The sequence below is a fragment of the Tursiops truncatus genome, chromosome 2 (genome assembly GCF_011762595.2).
Source record: "Tursiops truncatus isolate mTurTru1 chromosome 2, mTurTru1.mat.Y, whole genome shotgun sequence".
Taxonomy (NCBI): domain Eukaryota; kingdom Metazoa; phylum Chordata; class Mammalia; order Artiodactyla; family Delphinidae; genus Tursiops; species Tursiops truncatus.
The window spans coordinates 138,811,240-138,838,528 of record NC_047035.1 but is presented as its reverse complement, the minus strand read 5'-3'; the positions used below and the strand labels follow the sequence as shown (position 1 = coordinate 138,838,528).

General features: G+C 38.5%; 1 protein-coding gene across 2 annotated transcripts in view; it reads right to left on the bottom strand.

The window, feature by feature from the left end:
• Positions 1-25,687, bottom strand: part of TICRR (TOPBP1 interacting checkpoint and replication regulator) — a 50,996-nt gene extending 25,309 nt beyond the window's left edge. For both annotated transcript variants that reach the window (XM_033852124.2, XM_019945935.3), the window contains exons 1-15: positions 24,911-25,687; positions 19,979-20,258; positions 18,685-18,929; positions 17,134-17,368; positions 16,100-16,229; positions 12,117-12,256; positions 11,063-11,281; positions 8,444-8,595; positions 7,737-7,834; positions 6,603-6,696; positions 6,433-6,512; positions 6,024-6,260; positions 5,410-5,503; positions 3,754-3,811; positions 562-708 (exon numbers count right to left, since the gene is read on the bottom strand). In XM_033852124.2, coding sequence (XP_033708015.1) covers positions 562-708; positions 3,754-3,811; positions 5,410-5,503; positions 6,024-6,260; positions 6,433-6,512; positions 6,603-6,696; positions 7,737-7,834; positions 8,444-8,595; positions 11,063-11,281; positions 12,117-12,256; positions 16,100-16,229; positions 17,134-17,368; positions 18,685-18,929; positions 19,979-20,258; positions 24,911-25,573 — 2,872 coding nt within the window. In that variant the 5' untranslated portion in view covers positions 25,574-25,687. The remainder of the gene's footprint in view (positions 1-561; positions 709-3,753; positions 3,812-5,409; positions 5,504-6,023; positions 6,261-6,432; positions 6,513-6,602; positions 6,697-7,736; positions 7,835-8,443; positions 8,596-11,062; positions 11,282-12,116; positions 12,257-16,099; positions 16,230-17,133; positions 17,369-18,684; positions 18,930-19,978; positions 20,259-24,910) is intronic.
• Between the last annotated feature and the right edge of the window lie 1,602 nt (positions 25,688-27,289).

Here is a 27,289-nt window from a genome sequence, read left to right as displayed (position 1 = left end):
GACCACATAATATGATTCCTCTTAAAAGAAATATCCATAAGAAATCTATAAAAACAGAAAGTAGACTGGTGGTTGCCTACAGCTGGGAAGACTGGGAGAAATGGAGAGTGATACTAATGGGTAGGTACAGGGCTTCTTTCTGGAATGATGAAAATGTTCTGGAATGTGTCATGATGGTTGCACAACTTTGTGAATATACTGAAAACCACTAAAAGTTGATTTTATGATACATGAATGGTCTCAATTATAAAAAAGCAAAAAAAACCCCAACACACCGAAAGACTAGAAAATTGCTAGTCACTATCTTTCATTTTGGTTTAATTGGTTTTATAAAATAGATGTTTGTCTGTTGTCTGTAGGGGTAACCAGAAAGGGAGGAATGAGAAAGACCAGGATTAATTCTTCATCTAAACTTGGAGGGAGAGACCCCAAGTGGAAAATTAACTGATAGTAACCAAAGAGGAGAGGAAAACATGAGATTAATGAGCTTCTGCAACAAGAGTCTGGAGACCGGTTTGGGTCCAAGAATCCCCTTCTCGTGGTTACCCTAAAATGTAGTACCTTTGGTCCTCTTGAAGTTGTCAAGTTTATACTCTAGACCTTCCACAGCTGACACAGAATGGCTTCTAGGCAACCCCCGCTTTACAGATCTCTTTGAAGGAGAAATCATTTCCTGGTTGAAGAGATTTCTTCGAACTTTGGTCACTTCTGAAAGCATTAAGAAAAAAAGAAAGTCAAATATTATCATTAATAAAAGCCACATGTGGGAAAAGAAAGATATCCAAAACAGAGAATCTGCTTGAGGAAGCTATTTTACAGGCTGACTGCTATATTCACATTTACTAATAGGATTTCCTTAAATAGTACACTCACATGGTATATCAAAACTATTTACTTCCCTGATGGCGCAGTGCTTAAGACTTCACGCTCGCAACGCGGGGGGCCTGGGTTCGATCCCCGGCCAGGGAACTAGATCCCACGTGCATGCCGCAACTAAGGAGCCTGCCTGCCACAACTAAAGGAGCCCACGTGCTGCAAATAAGACCTGGTGCAACCAAATAAATAAATAAATATTAAAAAAAAAACTTAAAAAAAAGTTTTTAGAAACTACTTACATTTGTAAATTTAATTTAAACCCAACCTTTCAGGAATACAAGGAAGGCCCACATCACTTAAATTAGAAGTTTTATTCACTGTAAAATGGACATAATCCTTAAGTGAGAGGTTGGATAATGTAAATCATAGTCCTTTTAATATATCCCAGTGTTACGATATTTTTCTCACATTGGAACTTTTTGCTGCTTTGTATTTCAGCGTCAAGCAGAGAAACTGTTCTTTTCAATCCCAGAGATTTCATTTTTCTTCTTTTGAGTATATTACTAATTTGCTGGGATACAGTAGTCCCTCCCTATCTGCAGTTTCACTTTCCACATTTTCAGTTACCCGCAGTCAACTGCAGTCTGAAAATATCAAATGAAAAATCCCAGAAATACATAAGTCATAAGTTTTAAAGTTGTGTGTCTTTCTGAGTAGTGTGATAAAATCTCATGCCATCCTGCTCTGTCCCACCCAAAACATGAATCATTCCTTTGCCCAGCATATCCCACCCGTTAGGCACTTAGTAGCCAGCTGGGTTATCAGATCAACTGTAGCAGTATAGCAGTGCTATATTCAAGTAACCCTTATTTTACTTAAATACTTCTTGTGTCCCAAAGCACAAAAGTAGTGATGCTGGCAACTTGGATATGCTGAAAAGAAGTCATAAAGTGCTTCCTATAAATAAAAAGTTTCTCAACTTAAGGGAAAAAAAAATTGTATGTTAAGGTTGCTACGATCTATGGTAAGAGTGAATTGTCTATCTGTGAAACTGTGAAGGAAAAATTCACGCTAGTTTTGCTGTCACAACTCAAACTGCAAAAATTATGGCTACAACGCACGAAAGTGCTTAGTTAAGATGGAAAAGGCATTAAATTTGTACAAGATATTTTGAGAAAGACCACATTCATGTAACTTTTATTATAGCATATTGTTATAATTGTTCTATTTTATTATGGTATTGTTAATTCTTACCATGCCTAATTTATAAATTAAACTTTATCATAGGTATGTATGTATAGGAAAAAACATAGTATAGGGTTTGGTACTATCTGAAGTTTCAGGTATCTGAGGGTATTGGAACGTAACCCCTGTGGATAAGGGGGGAACTACTATATTTTAAATCCTCTTCCTAACTTCAGAGCATGAGAGTTGTAACCATCTAGACTCAAAGTTAGGAAAAATAGCTGAAGAGTCAGGAAATACTTGACAAAGCCAGCAGGCTAGCATTTTAATCTTAATCTTAAGCAAGATGGCCTGGTGGAGGCTACTCAAAAATTCACCAAGAGTAAAAAAATTCTAATTGCAAGTCACTTAAATAAAAACCAAATAAACCAGGATCCACAAACTGGGAGGAGCCTTTTTTACCCATCAATGACATAAACATTAAGGACGCCAATAATGCACACCAAAGTTTCAAAAAAATGTTTCTCTATCTCCATTATAAAAGCCTCTGTTACCTGCCTTAGGCTGTCTATGAAACTGATTTACGGCCTGACAGCCAAATTTGATCTGTTTTCCATTTTTCCCAAATTTTGGAGAAGTTTAATATCTATAGAAAATTTCAACGTAGAATCATGGTGACTTTGGTGGTGGCTCAGTGGATAAGACTCCACGCTCCCAATGCAGGGGGCCCGGGTTTGATCTCTAGTCAGGGAACTAGATCCCACATGCATGTTGCGACTAAGAGTTTGCATGCCACAACTAAGGAGCCTGTGTGCCGCAACTAAGGAGCTGGCGAGCTGCAACTAAGACCCAGCACAACCAAATAAATAAATATTAAAAAAAACCAAAACCAAAAAAACACACATAGAACTGTCACTAAAATTCACCAACTGTCAACATTTGTTTTCTCCCTCCATCTCTCTCTCTACGTTTGTACAACTGCCCACCCCAGAACGCTGGAGAGTGAGTTGCAGACATCACAACTCTTCAGTTTCCTGTATTTCAGCATGTATCTCCAAAGAACAAGGGCGTATATCTAAACCATCTTCGAATTTCCTCTCATCGTCTCAGTAATATCCGTTATAGCTTTTTACCCTATATTTAAGACCCAAGCAGGGATCATGTAGTGCACTTATGTCACAGTTAAATTCCTTTTATCTAAACCAGCTCCACTGCCTCTTTTCTTTTTCAGCTTTCATGTTAATGGCATTAAAAAAAAATTTTAGGGCTTCCCTGGTGGCACAGTGGTTAAGAATCCACCTGCCAATGCAGGGGACACGAGTTCGAGCCCTGGTCCGGGAAGATCTCACATGCCACGGAGTAACTAAGCCCGTGCGCCACAACTACCAAGCCCACGTGCCTAGAGCCCATGCTCCACAGGAGAAGCCACCACGAGAAGCCCGCGCATTGCAACGAAGAGTAGCCCCCCGCTTGCCACAACTAGAGAAAGCCCACACACAGCAATGAAGACCCAATGCAGCCAAAAATAAACAAACAAAAAATAAATTAATTAAAAAATTTGAGACCAGTTATTTTACAAAATGCAGTATTTTGAGACCATGTGAACATCCTACTCCTCTAGCACACAGTATATGGACATATTTCATAAACCAACAATTACAAAAAACTATAATTTTTAACTATATGCAACTGCTTAAATATATGTAATCAAAATAAAACTGTCACTGAGTACAACAAGGAAACAAAGTATACCTTGTACCGTTTCTTTCACTGGGGGTGGAGGCTGCTGAAGAGTAGGGTGAGAATTCTCCTGAAAGATGAGAAAATCCAATAAGAAAATTTAAATAGGAATTCATTTAAAAGAATAAAAATTCCACAAGAAACCCTTTGATCCTTGCAATTCCACTTGTAGGAATCTGTAACAGAAATAGTTGTAAAATGCACAAAAACAGGGCCTGGAAATATACACAACAAACTGTCATCAGCGATTACTTCTGAAGAATGGATGGTGAAGAGGCACTAACAGTTAACTTTATATAATTTCAACTTTTAAACGATGTTTCTGTATACCTTTTATAACTAAAACATCAGGGAAACCCCATAATATTAGAGGATGGCTATATACCCTTAGGAACGTCTCTGTATAAAACTGCTATTTGGGGACTTCCCTGGTGGTCCAGTGGTTAAGACTCCGTGCTTCCACTGCAGGGAGTGCTGGTTCGATCCCTGGTTGGGGAACTAAGATCCCACATGCCGTGTGGCGGGCAGAAAAAAAAATACCCACCTGCTATTTATTTGCTATTATAGCAGAGGATTCAAGTGCCTAAACTCAAATGGCATCTAAACAGAGAATTGTTTTTAAAGATTTTGTTGCTGTTTTTTTCAATTATGCCACTGCAATCATTAAAGAATAAACAGCCAAATAGGAGCAGAAACTTAACAAATGATATTCTTTTTTAACCAAAATCAAATCCTGATCTCAGTAAATCTGGTCTTAAAGAAGTTAAGTTTCTAGGCCAATCTGAAACAAAAGTTTTCCAAAAGGAGTGCTAGAAAGGACTGCTAATCGTGTAAAATCTAGTGAGAGAGGTGGTCTGATACCTTTTGGACTTCATACTCTCTGAACAAAATCTCCAAGATATCTAAGATTTGCATCTTATTCACTCATATAAGAAAGTGAACACCACTAACTCTTCCAAAGAAACCCCACCTCCAGTACTAAAGCACAGCTATAAATCTCTAGAAACAAACCACTATTGTAATGATTAATGCTTCTAAAGCTAGTTCTCCTAGAATTTTAACTCTTCTCATAATTCATGCAGTTTAAAAGTTTCAATGCATTTTTTTGTCTCTCTCCTTCTCTTAGTAAGACATTAATTCTACTTAGTAAATAGACTCCAGCTGGATTTCTGTTTTTGCAACTAACAAGTCCTAACATCTACTGCCACAGAAAAATAATTACCACCTGGCTTCAGGACTTTTTTTGTTTGCTTTTGTAACTTGTTATTGACGTAAAACATACTTACTGAAAAGTACTTTCTGATACACAAAGTCCTATTATGATTGTACATTATTTTTCAATGGCTTCTTTTGCTTATGTTATTATTTCATGAGTTTTCTTAACTACATTAAAGATTTTGAATTAACTTATTCATTCCTAACTTTTACTATTTTTTTCCCCTTAATATTACCTCTGTCACACTTTTGGGAAAAATGATTAATATTTAAATTTATATTTCTTTATTCCTTAGATTACAGTTGTAGACACATTCATAAAAATACCTAATTTTATTTCTGTATCCTCCAATGCTCATTTCTTAAAAGTAAAGACACTGTGTTTCATTCTTATTTATTGTATGAACTCAGGCCCAAAGTGATACCACTTTCTATCTCCTGGAAATGACTTACATTTTTCGTAGCTCTCTTGGATACTTTGGGAATTTCAATTTGTCGCAGATTTTGTGAAACCTCTGCAATGCTTTTATGTCTTATTGCATTTTTCCTTTTAAAAATAGAAAGAAACAGTCAATATACACTGAATACAGGTTACAGCTAGTTATATCAGAATGGAACTAGAGTTTAAAATAAAACACTTAAATAAAAGTCGGTTATCTTGAGGTTGCCCTGAACTTACAGTAAAACAAGTCAATCCCAGAATTTCTAAAAGTAACAACTATAAATTTAACTAGTTATGAACAATGTAGAGCATCATGGAAAATATACAAAGTAAGCTGAAACCCTAAGCTTATCTCATGGAAGGCTCCTAGTTCTTGGAGACCCCATGTGGAGAGTCAAGAGGGGACTGTGACTACACAATACAAGACTATATATTCCCCAGATAACATAAAGAGTGTCAGATGCTCCTTGTTAAGAACTCTAATAATTGGCTTCTGTGATTCAGACATAAGGGCAACTACTAATTCAATAAATTATAGACAAAGACAACTGGACTATGGCTTAAACATACCCTATACCAGAACTGTAACAGTGAAAGTAATTCCTTTAATTCCTTGAGCTCCTACCTTCTCTTCTTAGCTGATCTGGAACGAAGCTCCTCCAGTTGGTCAGATTCAGTGCCACCCGACACTGACCTATGAGCATTTGACGTAAGAGGCACAGAAAGGGGTGATTTGCTCTCCTGTGTCATGGAGTCATCACTGATAAAATCTGTAGGAAGGACACCAGCCAGCTTCTGAGGAATCACAAATCCTAGGCTGTGGTAAAGATGTCCAAGTATCTTTGGGATTGAATCAATATACCTGTGGAATAGATTGATTAAATATGGAACAGTCAGTCACCATTCCACCCTCTCTACTCCCTTCCTCACCCAGCATGAGAAATAGTCCTTACAATGCTACAATTCTGAGACAATACCTATATAAGTTCTTGGTAAAATTATTTTAAATTTAAATTAGTAGTCATCAAACTTACAATTCCAAAATTTCTTCCAGAAACTTTGCTAGGTATGCCGAATCTTCAGTTAAACATACCATGCGCAGCAAATCTGTCACCTGAAGATTTTAGAAAATTACCACATGGCCTCTGCAGGAAGCTGAATGCATCTACAGCACATCCCCAGAGGCACTAAGCAGCATACTTGCCTCCTCCACTACTTGCTCCATTTCACCTATATGTTCATATACTGAAGGGCACTGCCGACACATCTCCAAATGAAGAAATACCTGGAGCTGGCACCTTGAGAGAAAAAAAAAAAGCTTGGTTATATCTGCTTTGAGTGTCACTTAACTGAAATGAAAGTTCCTTCCTTATGCAGAGATCTGTTTACATAAGAAACAACAACCAAAAAGAAGAGCCATTGCTTTCTAAATAGCAATATGGTTATTAGGTAAACAGGTGTTGCAAACTGAACATTAGAACGTTATAGAGAATCAGCTACAAAAGCCTCTTCAAGCAACTGGCAATCTATTTTAAACTGATATATACTCAGCCATTGAAAAGAAAAATGAAATAATTCAATCTGCAGCAATAGGAATGGACCTAGAGATTATCATACTAAGTGAAGTACGTCAGAAAGAAAAACATACATCACTTATATGTGTGGAATCTGAAATATGACACAAATGAACTACCTATGAAACAGAAACAGACTCAGACACAGAAAACAAACTTATGGTTACCAAAGGGCAAAGGGCAAAGGGCGTGGGGGAGGGATAAATTAGCAGTTTGGGACTAGCAGATACAAACTATATTATATATAAAATAGATAAACAACGACATTGTAAAGCAACTATACTCAAAAATTTTTTAAAAAAGATAAATAAGGTCCTAGTGTGCAGCACAGGGAATATATTCAAGATCCTGTAATAAACCATAATGGAAAAGAATTTTTTAAAAATGAAAAATTAAATTGATACAAGTAAATCTTGGAAGTTCTGTTTTGGAGTAATAGTTTAAAAAAAAAAAAGGGGGACTTCCCTGTTGGTCCAGTGGAAAAGAATCCGCCTTACAATGCAAGAGACGTGGGTTCAATCCCTGGTCAGGAAACTAAGATCCCACATGCCGCGGGGCAACTAAGCTCACACGCCACAGCTACTGAGCTCGTGCACCTCAACTAGAGAGCCCACGTACTCTGGAACCCGTGTGCCACAACTAGAAGGAAGCCCACGCACCACAAGGAAGAGCCCGCATGCTGCAACTAAGACCCGATGCAGCCAAAAATTTTAAAAATCATAATAAATAAATCTTTAAGAAAAATTAAAAAGGTAGTTAATTACTCTCTGACTTTATCGTCTTTATCCAGTTTTCCTACATTCTGTCGAAGACTTTTGCTAGTTTTCAAGAGGTTGTTTCTTACTTGGTGTAGGCAGTTCATCTGAAAATACAAAATTACATAGGAGAATATTAATATTAATGCTTATCATTATTTCTAATTTCTTCACAGCTGACTAATGCCCTAAGAAGGGAAGTACATCCTCTTTCTTTCATTTGAATGAAAAATAGTGTAATATTCTTTTATATTTTTTAAAAGAACATGTAGAAAAGTATTTGAGAGCAAGTGGGCATGGATACAGCAAGCCTGCCGATTTGAACTTTCATAAAAGGAAGATTCCATAAAGTAGTGATTGAGAAGTCTAAGCAAAATGAATCAACATTTTAAAGAAATGTTCCAGGTGACTCTAAAGTGCAGCCAGGGTTAAGAACCACTGGCTTAATTCATGCAGCTAACATGCAACTCAGATGAGGATAGAGCTTTCACTGGAAGGGAAGTACATGTAATTACTCCCACTTGGCCCATTTCCTTGATTTCTGCCTTCTCAGTGGACTACGTCCATCTTCCAAGACATAGAATTGTGCTCACCCCCTCACTCATCATTTTTGAAATGTGCACTGCATAACAGATATTTTCCAAGACATATGAGCCAGACCCACCAACAAGCAACTAACATTGTTATGACAAACAACAATATCCGGATTCCCTTACTTCTAATTCCTTGGTGCCTTTGGACTTTAGGAATGCTTTAATGTTTGAGATCATGTTCCGAGCACATGAACACAACACGATTTCTCCTGTGGCCACAGTCTTTTGGTAATTTTCATGTATGTAAGATAGTAGCTCCTCCTCAGTTTTAAAATCTGTGGGAAAAAAAAGTCACATTGATCATCAGACCCAGCTGAAGTCACTGTACTGCTTAAGCCAGTGGTTATAAACTGGGAAGTTTTGCTGCCCAGGGGGACATCTGGCTATGTCTGGGTGGCAGTGACTGGTGGGGAGAGGGAGGGTACTACTGGCATCTAATGGGGTGGAGGCCAGGGATGCTGCTAAACATCTTATAGTTCACAGAGGATTACCTGGTCCAAAATGTCAAAAATGCTGAGGTTGAAAAGTTCAGAGATAGTGATTAATTTTAAGGGTTTGCAAATCACGTGTACATGTTATAAATTTAAGGATAACCAGTAATGGAGAAGAAATAAACTATACAAACCTAGCAGAAAGGAAAAAGATGCATAAAGAAAACTTGATTAATCCCATAGCCTGCTAGAAAGGAAAAAAACAATTGAAAGCACAAAATAAGACACTAAAATACACCCTAGCTTATCAGTAATCATAATAATTATAAATATTTATTTTACGAATACACTTGCTGGTTAAATAAAAGATAGAAACTGTCAGGTTGGGTCTAAAAAAAAAATATGCTATTTACAAAAGACATACCCAAAACACATGACAAAGAAACATTGGAAATAAAGGAATAGAGGTATAATCACAAGGAAAACATAAATGATTTTGTATGGACCTAAAAAGAAAGCCTCAAAATATATGATGCAAAAATTGGCAGAACTGCAAGGAAATTTAGACATCTACATGGTGGAAGACTATAATACAATCATCTCAGTTATAGATTCTTTTAAGTAGAAAAAAATTAATAAGGATTTTGAATATTCAAATATTAAGATGAATATGTATGGAACCAAGTACCCCAAAATTAGAGAATACACATTATTTTCAAGTACACATGGAATATTAACAAAACAATCACATATTAGGCCATAGAGTTTCCACAAATATTAAAGATTCAATATCTTACAGAACACATTGTGCACAGTCCAAAAAAATTAAAAGCTAATTACAAAAATAAAACACTCCTTTCTATTACAGATGTCAGAAAATATTTAGATGTATCAATGAAAACAGAATATAGCGAACTTATATAATGCAGCTAAATTTATACCTAAAGGAAAATTTATAGACAAATTATCTTTTTAAAGAAAAATTCAAAAACCGAATTAGCTAAGGGTCCAACACAAGAAATAACACAAAAGAGTAAATCCAAATAATAAAGAAGGCAACAATAAAGATAAAAACAGAAATGAATTAAGTAGGAAAAAAAGAAATGAGAGAGCAACAAAAACAAAGATGATTCAAGAAAATAAAACAAATTCAAAATACTATTAAGAGATAAGGTTTAAGTTCAATTTTTCCATAAACATATCCAGTTATTCCTGCACCATCTGTTGAAGATTATCCTTGTCCTGTTGAATTGTTGGGGGCACTACTGTCAAATATCAATTTACCACTGTTGTGCAGGTCTATTTCTGGAAAGGATCTAGTCCAGAAATTATGCTAATGCCACACTGTCTTGCATTACTGTTAATTTTGCTCTCCCATCTGCATTCTGGTATACCATACTAGCTCATCGAAGATGTGCTATCTCACTCAAACTGATTATCATCTATGATCCAGTATTCCACAAGAAAAAAAAAATGTTTAAAGAAGCAGAAAACTTTCATTCCAGAATTTTCAAAAGGACTCAAAGGTGACATCAGGTAATTATCGCCCAAAGTTCATAAGCTATTGTCACAATCACCCCACAGTACTGGCACTGTCAGTGTGAGCTAAGAATGTACCCTGAGAATGAGAAACATACTGTAATTCAATCCATTTTTAAATAAGAAAAAAGAACAAATAGGAAAATAAAAGCTACTGGACTAAATTCTTCTGCCTGACTTTGAAAGACCTCAATAATCTAACCCTAGATTATTCACGAACCTTTTCCCTTCTCTTCATTCACAAATGTATAAAACTTCTTTAACCACTTAAAGGGCCAAGACACAGCCCTTCTTTGTGACTTTGCTTATGCTAATCCTCCATCTAGCACACACTTCTTTTACCTTTCTGCCTTCTAAACTCTGCTCATTCTTCAAAGTCTAACCTGGGCTCCACTGGCTCCGTAAAAGCCTTCTCAGCCTGTTCTGCTCAAGACTGGACTTTCCCTTTCTTGACTCCTAGTATGTCTTTACTTCCAAAATGAACAAGTATTTTCTGTTACAGTCTCTTGGCTCTCTTACGTATTCATTTTACCAATTCGTTGTGTATATGTATGTGTATATATATATATATGTTCATTATTATTCTTTGTAGCTGGATCATAAATCTAAGGCTATCTTATTTACTGTACTCCCCATAACACACTTGTGGACATACAGTAGATAGCCAATAAATGTTCATTAAGCGAGGGATATGATTAAAACTTAAAAATATGAGAGTACAGAAGAGTAAACATGAATTTAGATACCAAAATGCAATGGAACTGAGGAATACCTTTAGGTTTAGAACTTCTTAGTGTTCTTCCTTTGTTTCCCAAGTTATCTGCTGTTCTTCCATTGGCTATCTTTTGGATCCCTTTCTCCCCAGCTGTGTCTGGACTGCCATCTGGATGTAACTTCTGAGCCTTTACATTCAGTCTTGCAACATTCAGCATCTTTAAGGAACGGCACATGGTATTCATCTTCTGCCTCACTGGAGTACGAGGGACACCTCCTACCAAAACGACATCGTGGGAAGGAAAGTAAAATAACTTTTACTTCTGTGGAAACAAGAACTACTTTAATTCAGATGAAATATTCTGTGAAGGAGTATTGAAATGAAGTATATCCATTCAGAATGATCTGAATTAGGTAGTTCTTGCATCTCTTTCTACCTACAACACAGGGTAGAAAAGAGCTCTTTTTTAAACTGAAGTTTAGGAACTAAATATCTCAAGGTGGTTAGATGATTTTTACATCTAATGCCAAACAGACAACAGACAAATGCCGAACTGACTCATTTTGGTGTTACCCAGTAGTCACAGAGTTGTGATGAAACTCTTTTGAAAGGCAATTAAGCAGTCTGCATCCAGAGCTCCCTTTTCCATGAATAACTTGTTCATGGAAACTTATACTAAGGAAATCACTCAAAGGTAAATCATATGCATGATGTACACTATAGTATTATTTATAATGGTAAAAACTGAAAACAATCTACATGTTCAACAACATAAGAAATTTGCAAATTTTGTTAAGCAATGAGGTAACTAAAAAAGCAAAGTAGTAGATAAACAAGTAATTATAAGCAGCACACAAAGTTGTATTTAAATTTCTATCATAACTAAAAACAAAAATGGTTTAATTCATTAAGAAGGTAGAAAAAAAAGAAGGTAGGATTGTGGGAGATTTTTAAAGTCACTACTGTACTAATATAATTACTTTAAAATATGAAATATAAGAACGTGTCCTTCTTTATTCAGTTACCATTTCAACTTCATTTTAAGGAATATCAATCTTTTAAAACACACTGTCAAAAAAGACTGTAAGAAACAGCCTTTCTATGTGCTTACGCTTCTTTTTGCTGTCTTCTTGATTGGACACAGTATATTCTTCACGAGACTTTCTCTGGTAGAGCTCAGAGAGGCAACGTGTCAATTCACTTTCAGTTTTGGAAGGCTCTTCCTTATTAGATGACGCAGCCTGTAGTAACCTGTGAATAAGTCAAGATGTCTAGTACAAAGTTGAAATTCTGATTTTCCAAAATGCTTTAAAAACAGCAACAACAATATTCATTATCCTTTTAAAAGCAAATCAAAAGATGTCTCCACAAGATGCCTTCACAAGTATTTTTTCTCAGGAGGGAAAATGTCCCTCTTCTCATTTATGATTTGTACAAATTCAGGGGCAGAAGCTACCTGTTCACAAAACCATTAATGTATTATTACATACAGTATTGACTTTTATTAATAAGATTCTTCATGTCCTAGGGTACATGTCTAATTATGCTAACTATTTCACTCACTTCTGGGCTTCCACAATTTTTACCCAGTTTCCATATATTAAAGTACAAGATGATGTAATACAGTGTAGTGAGTATCAGAATAACTTTTGAATAATTATTTCACACTCTAGTAAACTAATTTGGGATTGATGAGCAGGGAAAGAAATAGGGCAGGGGAGATGATTAGTTATTAACTGCTTTCCCACCTACAGCTAAATATCAGTCACTAAGGAAATAATGAAAATAGCACAACTTTCAAAATGTATTATTTCTATTTCATTATCTTCCATTATCTGATATCATCTGACTTAAAAGTAGGAGAAAGTTATGGTGCCATTAGTTGAATTAGTTCATACCAGCAGCAGGTCTGAAGCAGCCTAATTCTCCTAAGTGTGCTGGTATTTCCTTGAGCAGTGAGGGTTGCTTTTTCCCCCCCGTTAATTTACTGTATCTGCTTCAGATTTTTTTTTAAATAAAATTAAGCATTCATGGACACAGAGAAAGCCTCACCCAATTTCTTCCCATCCCTTCCTCCCAGAGGTATTCCTAGATTCGTGTGTACCTTATTTACAGAGACATATATATGTAACAAAACGAACAAACTGCTGTTTCATATGTTGTAAATCTTATGAAAATGGTATCATACAACACCATCCTTTGGCAATTTTGTTTGCACTCAACATATTTTTCACGTGTTGCTCTGGTTTATTCAGTTTTACTAATCTACGTATAATATTCTATTGTATAACTATACTGTAATTTATTTATCCATTTCCCTGCTGAGAGTCTGCTAGTCCTTTCCACTGGAAATGAATATTCTAGCACAGCTCTCCTTGTGTTTGTGCAAAAATTTCTTCAGTGCAGACACCTAGAAGTAGAATTGCTGAGTGTCAGAGTATGTGAAGTTTCTGTTTTACTAGGAACATTGTTCTCTAAAATGGTTGTAACCATTTTACACTTCTACCATCTAAAATGTGCTCATTTCCCCACATGCTAATTTTTCACAATCTAATAGTTATAAAATAGAATCTGGTGGGTTTTTCCATGTTGTGGTTTTAATTTCCATTTGCCTATGCTGAGTATCTTTCCAAATTACTGCTCTGTTGGATTTCTTCATATGAATTGCTTGTTCACAATTTTTTTTTAATTTATTTTATTTATTTATTTTTGGCTGCATTGAGTCTTTGTTGCTGAGCATGGGCTTCCTCTAGTTGCGGCAACCGGGGGCTACTCTTCATTGCGGTGCGCAGGCTTCTCATTGCGGTGGCTTCTCTTGTTGCAGAGCATGGGCTCTACGTGCACGGGCTTCAGTAGTTGTGGCGTGTGGGCTCAGTAGTTGTGGCGTGTGGGCTCTAGAGCGCAGGCTCAGCAGTTATGGCACATGGGCTTAGGTGCTCTGCAGCATGTAGGGATCGAACCCGCGTCCCCTGCATTGGCAGGTGGATTCTTAACCACTGTGCCTCCAGGGAAACCCTGCTTGTTCACATTCTTTGCCCAAGTTTCTATTGGATTTCTTATATTTAGGAGATCTGTACTAATTTGGATACTAATGCTTTGCTGGTTATATGGATTACAGCTACCCGAGTCTATGACTAGTCTTCATCATATAAACATTTTAAAATTCATTATAGTCATATATGTTCCTTCATGCTTTGAATTTTTTAGGTCTTATTTGAGAAATCCACCCTTAGCCTAATCTTCTTCTCTAGTGTTTCTCCTTCTTACAATTTTAAAGTGTTTACTTTTCATGTTTGGTTTTTCAGTTTATTTGGAATTTATCATTATGTATGCTGTGAAGTAGAAATCTAATTTTTTATCTTTTTTGTTCTGGATAGCCAATCATCAACACCACCATTTACTGAATAGTCTATTCTTTCCCTGCTGCTTCTACTCCACTGGTCTATCTGTTGATCCTTGCACCGATACCACACTATGTTATTTACTACAGCTTTATGGTAAATTTTGCTATCTCATATGGGAAGGTGTACCTGTTATGCTCTTAGTCTTTTGGAGCTGTACCATGTCCATGAATCAGAAGACTCATTATTATAAGATGTCAATTCTTCCCAAATGGACCTATAAGCTCAATACACACTCAATCAAAAATCCTAGCGGGCTTTTTTTGGGTGTGTGGAAACAGGCTGATTCTAAAATTTACATGGAAATGCAAAGGGTCCAAAATAGCCAAAGCAATTCTGAGAAAAAAAAAGAACAAAGTTGAGAGGACACAGACTACCTGATTTCAGTACTCAAGATAATGTGTTATTAACATAATTTCTGGACTAGACTCTTTCCAGAAATAGACCTGCACGTTGGTGGTCAACTGATTTTGACAAAGGTGCCACAGTGATTGAGAAAAAGATTGTCTTAACAAATGGAGTTGGAACAACTGGGTATCTTTATGGAAAAAATAAACCTCAACTTCTTAATATTTTGAATTTCTGCCATATCTTTTACATTTCCAATATTATTTATGACTGCTCATACAAGTAGCTCAATCTTGCTATAGATTATTTTATTTGGCTTCTCAAAGAATCATCTTTTGTTTCTCTTGACTTCTATTTATTATTTTTAATATTGCCTTCTTTTTTTAATTTTTGGGTTTACTCTCTTGTATTAAGTGTGTCAGTCTCAGCTAATTGGTTTTTTTTTTTTTTTTTTTTTTTGCGGTACACGGGCCTCTCACTGTTTTGGCCTCTCCCGTTGTGGAGCACAGGCTCTGGACGCGCAGGCTCAGCGGCCATGGCTCACGGGCCTAGCCACTCCGTGGCATGTGGGATCTTCCCGGACCGGGGCACGAACCCGTGTCCCCTGCATCGGCAGGCTGACTCTCAACCACTGCGCCACCAGGGAAGCCCAGCTAATTGGTTTTTAATTTTTCTCTTCAAAAGATACTTTAAATTTTCCTTTAAGTATAAATTTAACTGCATTATTCAAGTTTGCTATTTTCCTTTTTTATTGAGATTTAATACTAAATATTTTCTGACATCTATGAGTGTATTTTGTTTTCGTAATTAACTTTTTCTAAATTTTTAGTTCTGATAAAATACACAACATAAATTTATCATCTTAATCACTCTTAAGTACATAGTTCAGTGATATTAAGTATATTCATAATACCATCATCTCCATCCATCTCCAGGATTCATCTTGTAAAACTGAAACTCTAGGGGCCTCCCTGGTGGCACAGTGGTTGAGAGTCCGCCTGCCAATGCAGGGGACACGGGTTCGTGCCCCGGTCCAGGAAGATCCCACATGCCACGGAGTGGCTAGGCCCGTGAGCCATGGCCACTGAGCCTGCGCATCTGGAGCCTGTGCTCGCGACAGGAGAGGCCCCAACAGTGAGAGGTCCGCGTACCGCAAAAATAAAAAAAAAAAACAAACCCTGAAACTCTATACCCATTAAACAATATTCTCCATTTGTAATTAGTTTTTAATATTATTGGACTGTACTCAGAAAGGGTGGTCTGTTAAAAACAACAACAAACTCACATGCAGATAACTGAGAGCTGACTTCAATAATCAATACCCAGAGAAAAAAATAAGTTTTACCAAAATGACTCCATCAAATTTGAACTGGCACCACTAAAGTTAGAGCAAGGAAACCACTTCTCCACAACAGAGGAATTCCAGGGAGCTGTGCGGCCAAGCTCCTGCTGGGCCCATTCTGGAGTAGGCGGAGCTACAGAAACAAAGAAGCAGAGATGGAAGAGGAAAAGAGGCATTAGAAGCAAAGTAGAGAATTCCAAGCACTTGCTCCTCCCTTGGACTGACTGCATTCTTCTAAAGGACATCATTAACAATGTTCCTTCAGCTGCACCCCCAATCCCAACAGGCCTATGTTGTCTATGAAAATGCGCAAACACAGGCTTCCTGAATGTTCCTCAAACACACCAGACACACAAACCTTGGCACTTACTGTTGCTTCTACAATGTTCTCTCCCTATCACTTCCTTCAAAGCCTTTGCTCAGATATCACTTTTTTAACAAGGCCTGTTTAAAATTACAACCCTCCTATTCTTTTTTCTCTGCTTTATAACTATAGCACTTAACTCTTTCAAACATACTATATAATTTCCTTATTTAACTTATTGTCTTGTCTCCCCTGACTAGATAAGTTTCTTAACAACAGAGACCTTTGTCTATTTTCTTCTCTAATGTACTCCCAGCCCCTGGAACAGAGCCTGACATACAGCAGGCACTCAATAAATCTATTGAGTAAATGTGAATGGAAGAACTATCAAATTGATTATATCTATCTAGCATAAATAAGGTTTGTATCATATCAGTAACAGTGCAAAAAGTGGAAGACAGAATCATAACAGTTTTACATGTAGTCTTTATTAAACATATTAAAAAATACCTTCGATTTCAAAATGGTTTCACAGAGCCTTTGGCCTCCTCAGAATTGCTTCAGGATTTCTATAAATAATGATTTAAAGTGCCAGAAATATTGTAGACTACTTTTATCTGTTTTATAACAGATATTGGGCTCTACTAAGAGCACATTGAAAAAAAGTTATGTTGCTAGAAAAGATGGTAAACCACTAACCTAGAGTATGGTAGTTATTGCTTCAGAAGCTTACCTGAGGTAGCAGGATCTTCAAGTGAATTGTGAATCTGATTCAATACACCATCCACAACCTCAGAAAAAAGGGAAGCTGAATCCTGGGGGCTCTCTGCCACAACTGTTTGGAGAAAATGTCTTTGAAATTCAGTCTCCTTGGTGTGGAACACAGTGAGAATTGTAGCACTGGCAGAGAAGGGGGAAATAACTCCAGTGATGGGGGGCCAGCCTTCACCAGGGTCCACACTGGTAACCTACATAAAAAGATCTAATTAGTTGGGAATATTGTTGACATATGTCTAAAAAGGCATGTAGTTTAGTAAAAGACAGAATGATAGTTTCACCCAATGATTAATATAAAAGAGAAAACTGGAAAAGACAGACTTCACGGATATTAGTGCTAGCATTGAATTTACTGATCATCTAATCCTAATCCCTCAATTTACAGATAAGAAAAGCCTAAGGTTATTAGGAATATTTACTAAGCACTTATTATGTACTTATTATAACTCAATGGATTCTCATAACCACTCTGAAGTAAAAATGATTATTATCAGAACTTCCCTGACGGTTCAGTGGTTAAGACTCTGTGCTTCCACTGCAGGGAGCACGGGTTCCATCCCTAGTTGAGGAACTAAGATCCTGCATGCCATGAGGCACAGCAAAAAAAAAAAGATTATTATCCCCATTTTATAGAGGAGGAATTGAGGTTGAGGAATAAGCAACCTGTTTGTCACCCAGTTAATAAGAGGCAGAAGCCAAGAGTGTATGAATTTGAAACCCATGCTCTTAACCAAGAATCAATTCTACCACTTAAGGGGATTTATTCAGATCACATGGTGGGCAGCAGAGCTGTGATCTAATCCAGGTCACCTGACGCCCTGACTCCAGTGCTCTGTCAGAGCACACAACTCTTAGAATAACAACTGTCCAAATGACTACCCAGTTTTTCTCTGGAATGTTTTACAGTGGAATCCAGAAGATAAAAGCTTTCTGAGCTTACAAAAGCAAAAGGCAAAGTAAGGTAAGGAATTACTGGTAGTTAAAAAATTAGCATCACCTTTATATCAAATCTGGGTATGTATGTATTCCTTTTCAGAAGATATTACTAAATTTATATCAAATCTGGGTATGTATGTATTCCTTTTCAGAAGACATTACTAAATTTGTATAACTACTGGACACTAGTATATCTAATTTTACAATGTAGAGTTTTTTTTAAAAATGAAATATATTTATTACGTAAAAGTAATAAATACACAATGCAACATTTAAAAAATGAGAAACCACCCATCACTTCACTGCCCTAATATAATCATTCCATTTGGCTCACTGCCTCTTCCCTATGTGAATATAATTTGGTTTAATTGGATTCAAGGTACATGCAATTTTTATAAGCTGTTTCTTCACTAATGAGCATTGTCACGATGCTATAAGACTTGCAAAAATATCATCTGTTTCACTGAGACTGTATTATGTAGGGCACTCCTTGGCATTTCATAAATGCACTTATTTCACTTTACCAGTGTGTTATTAGACCAGAATAACTTGCCACGTGGAAGATACCTACCAGATGTAATTCTTCAGCAGTCAGCCTGTTTACCAGCTGCTGAAATAACATCCTTTGAGTTGATTTGTTATCCTCTGGACTTTGTAGCATCCAGCTATCAGTGCCCAAAGTGCAGCTTGTTGGGAGGGACCACTGGGTCACTGTGCCTTTTAGAAAAATTCTGACTGGTTTCTGAAAATGTCTCTGATGTATGGCCAAGGGCTCTAGAGTAACTGTCCATGTTTCTTGATCTTGAATCTCTTTGCCTGTTAGAAATAAAGAATATTGAAATTCTAATATAAGAAGTAGCTCCTAATAAGAGATTTAATAGTAAGAAAAAAAATTAGATTGCCAGCCGAGGTACTAGTATTGTCACTTAGTTCACCCTTCAACCCTCATTCTACTGCTATCATAGTTAAGTTCATTCAGTTTTATAGGAAAAGCTGTATTTGACTGGAATTACAATGGTGTGACTTGATATCAGAACTTCTCAATTATGACTTAGAAATAAGTATTCAAGCAGTACAAACACACACAAAACCCACTGCTTCTTAAATCCATAAAATACAGTGCATCCTATCTTACGAGTTTAAATTCTAAAGCCCATGTAAGACAAAACTGCTTTCCATGAAGAGAGATGAGGTTCCCTTAACATCTTTCTTTCACTACCAAGCAGTGTTTCCCAGCTTTAGTAAAATCCTGGCTGAAAGTTTCAAAACTACTCTTGAAATTTCCTTAAATTGTCCATAGTGTATAATATAGTTTTATGTACATATCTCTATATGGTATTATTTATGTGACTACATAATGATTCAGAAATTAGATTCACTATATAGCAAATCATATGATAAAGCAAATTTATGAAGATTCCGACATGCTGGCTCTTCCTGGTACCAGGCACCATTTTCTGCTTCAATTGACTAATTTGTTATTTCTTCTCTGAGTCAATCACTGATTTTCTATGATCTTCAATTTATCAATCTCTTTTATGAAGCAGTGAAACCTTACTACCCATTTGCTTGGGCACCTGAACAATATTATCCTTCTTTGCAAAAAGTTGGGAAACTCTTTAAAAGCATTCACTTGTCCTTTTCACATGGGCTTACAGTTGTACCAAACTTTAGTCCTTTCCTGTGGTATCTCTGATTTTGCTTAGATATCTTTCAATGACAAGCGTTAATGGAATGCCTAGGCTGCTGGAAATTCTAAATTCTAAAGAATTCATGGGCCTGACTTGCAGAAATGAATGAAACCCAGACCAACCACCCCATCACCACTCCTCCCCCGCCCCCGGCCCCAAGTATTATTTGCTTACCTTCAACAGGGAAAAATAATGTTCCTTCCACCCGTGGAAATGAGGCTTCATACTCAGGAGAATTATAGAGCAAACAGTTTAAAGTGGAATCAGTTGGCAGAGTTGAAATCCATGAAGAGAGGTGAGGTTCCCTTGACAGCTTTCTTTCACTACCAAGCAGTGTTTCCCCAGCTTTAGTAAAATCCTGGCTGAAAGTTTCAAATGGCAAGACAGTGCCTCCTACATGGTGGAGCAGTTCACATACTGTCCAGTACCCAAGGTGGTCCGGAGATTCCCACAACTAAAATAAAAATTACAAAGAATCTTGGGTTATTGTAAGTTAGGCATTCATAAAGCTAAGGGAAATCAGGAGAAAGTAAAGTTGATATGTACATTAAAGGATCAAATTACACAATTAATGTATTTGTTGAACCAAACACAAATAATGGCCAGCATCCCATTACTTGCATAACTGCTATATAATATGCCTTGAATAACTGCTATATAATATGCCTTCAAGAAAGCACCTATTTAGTGAAAATAGCACTTCAATTCTATCTTCTGTCAAGGAACAGAAGTGATGCAACTCACGAGGGATAAATCATAAAACGTTAGAAGGAATGCAAAGTCATTACACATTAATAAAAAAAAATCGTCCTCCACAACACAACAGCGGCCAAGTGTCACAGGAGAGAGGCAGGAGCACCTCCCTTAGAAGGTGATCACCAGAGACTCACCCACCCTGCCCACACCCACGGGTCTGTGTGGAGACCAAACAGGTCTTCTCAGTTCTATCTTCAGTGTTTTCACTAAACTCTGGACTCTTACTGAAGCTTACAGAGTCTGTGCTCTGCCTCCAATCTTTCCTTTGTTTTAAGAAGTATTCTTCGAAACTACATATCCAATCATGCTACTTCTGTAAAAACTCTGAAGGGCTTCCCACTGCCCTACAGTATAGCCATAAAGCCCTTTACAACCCAGCTCTAAACAATATTTCCAAACACATTATCCTTCCCTCACCCATCCCTACCTTCCAGGCACACCGAACCATTTGCTGTTTCCTGAACATGCCACATTTTACAATGCTTCCATGTTTTTGCTAGTTCTGTTTGCTGTGTATTCCCCTTCCATCTTCACCAACTGGATGCTTATTATACTTCATTACCTAGCTCAAACCCTGCTGTCTCTGTAAAAGCCATTCCTCACTCCTTCACACATAGCTGACTCTTCATCCAACCTTCTTTCAGCAAACTTTTATTGAGCAACCTTTATGTGCCATTGAGATAGGCTGGGACATGGGACCCTTTATTGGAGTGCTTGCACCTGAACAAACGAATACAAAGAAACTATAAGGGACTAAAAATAACTGCATGCAGTCAGGGCAATTATGAACAATAGGATACAAAAAGGCCACAAATCAACTGCCATTTCTGAGGTGCTGAGAGCAAAAGCAGGGTACTGAGCATGATCCCTGCACACAGCACCAAGGGGGTGCACAGATCACCTAAGCTACGCCTCCTGCCCAGCCCACCAATCTGCTCCTACTACACCCCCATTTAAGGAATCAGGCCCCTGCCCTTCTCTGGGGAGTAGGAAGGGCCCCTGTTTCTTGTTCTTACTCCCTTGTGCAGCACGAGTCCCAGTAAAGCCTTGCCTGAATTTCTCATCTGGCCTCTTATCAATTTCTATTGATTAAAGAGTCCAAGGACTCAGGATGATAATACCATGAACTAGCAAGACATAGTCCCTGTCTTCTATGATCTTAAAGTCAAGGGTGGGGTGAGTAAAAAAGCAATAGCACGAAATATTTGGCTCAGAATCACAATGTACCATGACAATATGCAGGTACTATGGGAACATAAAGGCGCACCTACCCTAGAATACATTGATCGTGCTGCTTTGCCTACTCCACAGGTGAGTTGACAACTGTGAACCACAAATTGCTATGTGAATGTGAAAAATTAGAACTAGAAGGGTCTTCTAGGTCCTCTCCAATCTTTCTATTATATTGAAGTTCAAAGGGTGCCCAAGTTCACAGCAAGGCAATGATAGTCCAGTCTAAGAACCCACGACTCTCTTGGGTAGTGCTTTTAAAATGAGGATGGTGATCCTGATGAACTTGGATGGACCCTATGATGAATCAACTGAATGGTTTAAGATCAGTGTTAAAGAAAAAAACCAGGAAAGAAAATATCAGAGCACAACAGAAACTATCACATGTAGTGAAGATTAGTAATGTACTGCCAAACTTTTGTTTTGGTTATGCCTATCAGTTTGGAAAATGCTGTGATAGATTAATCAATTAGTATTTGATGTTACCACCCATATATCCACACCTGTGCTCACTGCCAAGGGGGAGAATGGTAAGCCAGTTCAACTATCATAGATCCTGATTAGGATTTTCTGCCAAAGGGAAACAAAAAAATTGTTGAAATTATTTCAGTCAGAGGACCAGCCAGGAAAAAAAAACTGCTTGGCAAATGAAAAGTAAAACTTTAAAAGGAGTTGAAAAGGACATAAGCTTTGATTAAAAATATATGAACATGATAAAAAAAAACCCACAACCAGTATATAGATTATGGCTACATTTTTCTTTTTTATGTACATTATGGGCTAAGTAACAGACAAGTCCTAGTGGTAGTTTCAAATTTAGGGATTTATAAACGTCCACAAGACTATAAGCTCCAAGACAGCAGGGACCACATCCATCTGGCTCACTAATGGTGCACCCAGTACTCAGCATACCTCGCAGTTTGTTCAACAACAGGTATCTGTTGAGTAAATCAGGGTTAGCATAAAGTGGAAAATGTGAGAGAGGTCTCTTATGCTCCCTTCTATCCTATATCTTTGCAAGAGTTATGTGTGCTTGGATTCCCTCCTCCCTGAGTCTGTTTCTCCCAGTTTTACTTCCCAGACTGTAAGCTCCACATGGCAGACCCTGGAATTTCTCTTCTCTTCTCTCTACCTCATAGTGAGAGCTCCCCAAGGACAGAACCTAAGTCTCCCTTTTGCCTCCACAGTGCAGCTAGGCAGAGGCTTTTGAACAGGAAAAGACAGATCTACACCAGAAAAAAAATTCCAGAAAAGCTTAAGATTATCTGATGGGCTTTTTCTTATGGGAAACAACATAATAGATGTAAGAAGCCTCAGAGAAGACCCATCTCCACAGATGATGGGATGTGTGAACTGGAAGAATCTTTAAAAAGATCCTGTCAACCTACTTATTTTAATGCCATTCAGAAAAGAAAAAAAGAATCTCCAAGCCCAATCTGCTAAGACTTATTTCTAGCCAATATTTGATAAAATACAATTCCAGCATAAAGTCTTTGATGTGATTTAATATCAACTATCCCAAATCAAGCCCTTATGTGTTGTGTCCAACACCTGATTTGCTGCCTTAAACAAACTAAGTTTTAGGATTCCATTTTCTCCGTCAATGTTTACCATTCCCTTAAACACTTTTGCCTTTTCCTTTTCTTTTGACCAGCCACTGCTGCCTTACATTGCATTTGCTAAGTCTTCCTTGGGCTTTGCATGTGAAAGCAATTTGGAAATTTTAACCCACTATATCACTACTTGTGTTAAGTATCTGCTCATTTCCCATTTGCAACCTTGCAATTTAACCCACCCCTACTTTAGTGACATATGTTTCCAACAGATGCAATCACATCTTTCACCTGGTTAAGCCACTTTCCCAACTATTAGAACAAAATCCGAATTTATTACCTTGGCCCTACAGATATGCCTCTGCTACCTTCTAACTTTCTCTCCTACTGTGCTTGTCCTTGCCTACTAGTTTTCAGCATTCCTTGCCTTTTTGTTTCTGAAACAAACTAGGCTCATTTCCAGCTCAAATCTTTACACTGGCTCTTCTCTTTGCCTGGAAAGTTCTTGCCCAACCTTCACTATCCTCCTCCTTCACCATTCAGTTCTCTGTTCAAAAAGGCCTTCCCTGACTACGACCCTATTTACAACTGTCTCCTGCTTCCACTTCCTCTGCCCCACTGTCAGCCCCTTACTCAGCTTTATTTTCTTGAGAGCATTATTTGAAATCCTATCACTTGTTTATCTGTTTAATCTGTTAACCATACCTGTCTAATATATCTTCCCCCAGAAGGTAAACTCCACTTTGCTGACCACCGCATCCCCAGCAGCTAAAACAATGTAGTCGGTACTCAATGTAGTGGCTCCTCAAATGAAGTTATTTATTGACAAAGTGAAGTGACAGAAAGAAAATGATGGAGGTAGAAATTTATACTTATCACTGGAGCAGGAGCTCCACTGCCTCAACGAAAGTCCAAATTAGCCATTTAGGACTGTAAGTACATAAGAATTTGTTCATTTGGTCAACAAATATTTTCTGAACACCTATAACAAGCAACAACACATCTGCAGGAGATACAGAGATGTGTGTGCCTGCCTCTTAGGTTATTTCTAGGCTAGATGGAAGGTGAGGGACTGCACGACTGGAACATATAATGGAGAAAGGGTAAGTGCCACAAAAGTGTTTGGAAATTCAGAAGTTGAGATTGAGTAGTTGCCATGTGGGCAAAGGCCCTAAAGAATGAGTGTGATTTAAACTGGCACAGAAGAGAGAGCAGTGGCGTTTCACTGCTAAGACAAAACAAGCCGTCAAGGCCTGTTGGCCAATTAAACTGTTTCAACAGTATGGAATAAGGGTCGTGTGTAGGAAAGATTAAGTCTGGGAAGACAGATAGGGCCCAAATTGTGAAGGACCTCAAACGCGTTTACTCAGGTACCGAGGACCTACCTATCCCGTTGTGATGAATGTCCCTCTTTGTGACCCCAGAACTTTCCTTCTGAAGGGACACCTGCTGGTCATGTTAGTCTCATTCTGGGTCCACGGGCTGCTCTGCAGATGCTGTCAAGTTCTGGTTCATCAGCACCAGCACCACGTACTAAAATCTGAGTTCGCTGTGTAATCAATCTTACCTTAGGCCACTCGGTGGTATCCACCCAGTACAAGGTGATTTTTCGGGTTATCATGACTTCCTGGACTCTCTTGGGCAGCAACTTGTCCATCACCTGCTTAGGAGTAGGCGGCAGGCGCTGGGCCTGGGCCTCGCACCCGGACACGAACTGCAGCAGCTCCCTCTGCGAATGCGGACAGGGGGCTAGGAGGAAGACGGCGTTCACAAAGCCGCCGAGCGCAGACTGGGCCTCCTTGGCCTCGCCCTCCACGTCCAGCAGTCTCCTCCCGCTGCTACGCAGAATCGGCTTCGTGGGCGATGTGATCTCGGGCCGGTCCCACTGATAGTCTAGCAGCGTCTCCATAAGGGCACTGTGCGTGTGGGTGGCCCTGGGAGCCGGGCCCGGCAAGTGGGAGCCGTGGGCGCCATCCCCGAGCCTGGCCTCCAGCTCCTCCTCAAAGTCCTCCCAGGAGCGGACCCCCAGCTCGCGGAAGTCAGACACGCGGGAAGGCCGGCTCCGCGCACCCTGAGAGTCAAAGAACCTGAAGGCCCAGCGGACCCTGGCCAGGCCGAACCTGCAACTCAGGTAGGTGAGGAGGCGCAGGGCGACCCGCCGGACTGGGCTCTCAACAGCGGCGCCTCCCGCGGTGTCCAGCAGCAGCATTACGTTGTGACAGCAGGCCATGTCGGCCGCGCAGCCGCCTCAGGGTTAGAGCCGGGGCCGGCGCCGCTCTCTCCTAGACCCTCGCTTCAAAGAACCAGCGCCATTCTCTGCTTCTCTCAGGAACCCTGGTCGAAAGCCTCCCGCGCTCTCCAAGGGCTGCTGGCATTGGCGGAGCTAACCCCCAAGGTCAGCTCCCATTGGTCGCTTGCCTTACGTAAGGGACGTGAGCAACTTTCATCCTTGGCTCTGATTGGAAGGGTGATGGAGAAGAGCCCTGCTTGATTGGTGGACTGCGGGACGGCGGGCGGGACGCTGTGTTCCGAGAGAAACTTAACGTTCATTGGCCTGGGCCTTCGTTTTAAAATTTAAAGAGGCGGTGCTGGAGGCCTGTGGCTTTAAGTTTCTCTTTTACGAAGGAGGACTGGGGCCGTGCGATGGTACGGGGAGAGGTTTACTAAGATCTGAAAATAGTAGGGGAAGAGAATTTGGGATGGTTTGAATCGAACTGGTTTAAAGCCACCCTAGACTTTCTATGGAGCGGGATCTGATGGGGAAGACTTAAATTTTCTGTAATTTAAGAAAAAAATATTAAAAATTAAAAGTTCACTTCCTTTGCCCTAGTAATTTCTAAGCGTTTCTCTTGAAGAAGGTAATCGAAGATCAGGATAAAAGTTTAATTTGAGAAAAAAAGGAAACAGCTTGGGAATGATTAAATAAGGCATGGTGCACCCCCAAGGGGAACATCGTGCAGCTTTTTAAAGTAATGTTTTTATATGTAATGTTAGATGGAAAAAACTGCAAAACCGCACATGCAATGAGATCCCCAAATTTTCTATCTGCCTATGTGTATATTTTTAAACTGTTAAGATAATACTGTGTACTGAAAGTTGTTTTTAATTGTATCTGGGTAACGAGATGGTGATTTTTAAAAGTTTCTTTTTCTTTTAATTTTCTAAAGTTCTATATTTTTATTTTACTTTTACATTTGAGGAGGGGGGGAATATTCTTAATGAAAAGGATCTTTTTGTTGCAAATAGAAGAATCCTCAATTGTAGAGAAGGTTGTGACTCTAGATGGGAGAAATCCCTATTATTGGTTCTAACAGCAGAGGAGAATTTAAACTCTCTCTAGCTAGGACTGGCCTACCTTTAAATATCCTTCCAATCCTGAGATTCTCTGAACCAGTTGTTTCAAGAAAGACCACCAATGATACTTCGTAGATTGTCAATTTATTTTATTCATGGACTTTTCCTGATCCACCGACTGTCATTTTAGAGTCACAAACATTTTTTAGTCTTAATGTGTCAGGTGCTTACTAAAACTGTACACACCCATTGTGTTGTTCATCATTCAACAAATAGTCATTACAGGGAACAAAAGAGCTAACTATACTTCCTCTGGGAAGCTTACATTCCAATAAGGGGAGCCAAACAAATAAGTAAAAGATATAATATGTTAGGTGGTGATAAAATCTTTGGAGAAGAATTAAGTGGAAAAAAGAATATGAAGTAGGTAGGAGTATGCAGGATAGGGAGAGAGGCACCGTGGACATTTGGGAGAAGAGGGTTTCAGGAAGAGGGAACAGCAAATGCAAAGGCCCTGGGACAGGATTTTGCTCCCTATTCGCCAAAGTAAACTTCTAAAGAGTTATTAAACTCATGCTTTTATAAATAGAGGAAACTGAACCTCAGAGCAATTGAAGAATCTCTGCCATGATTTTATACACAGCAGAACCAC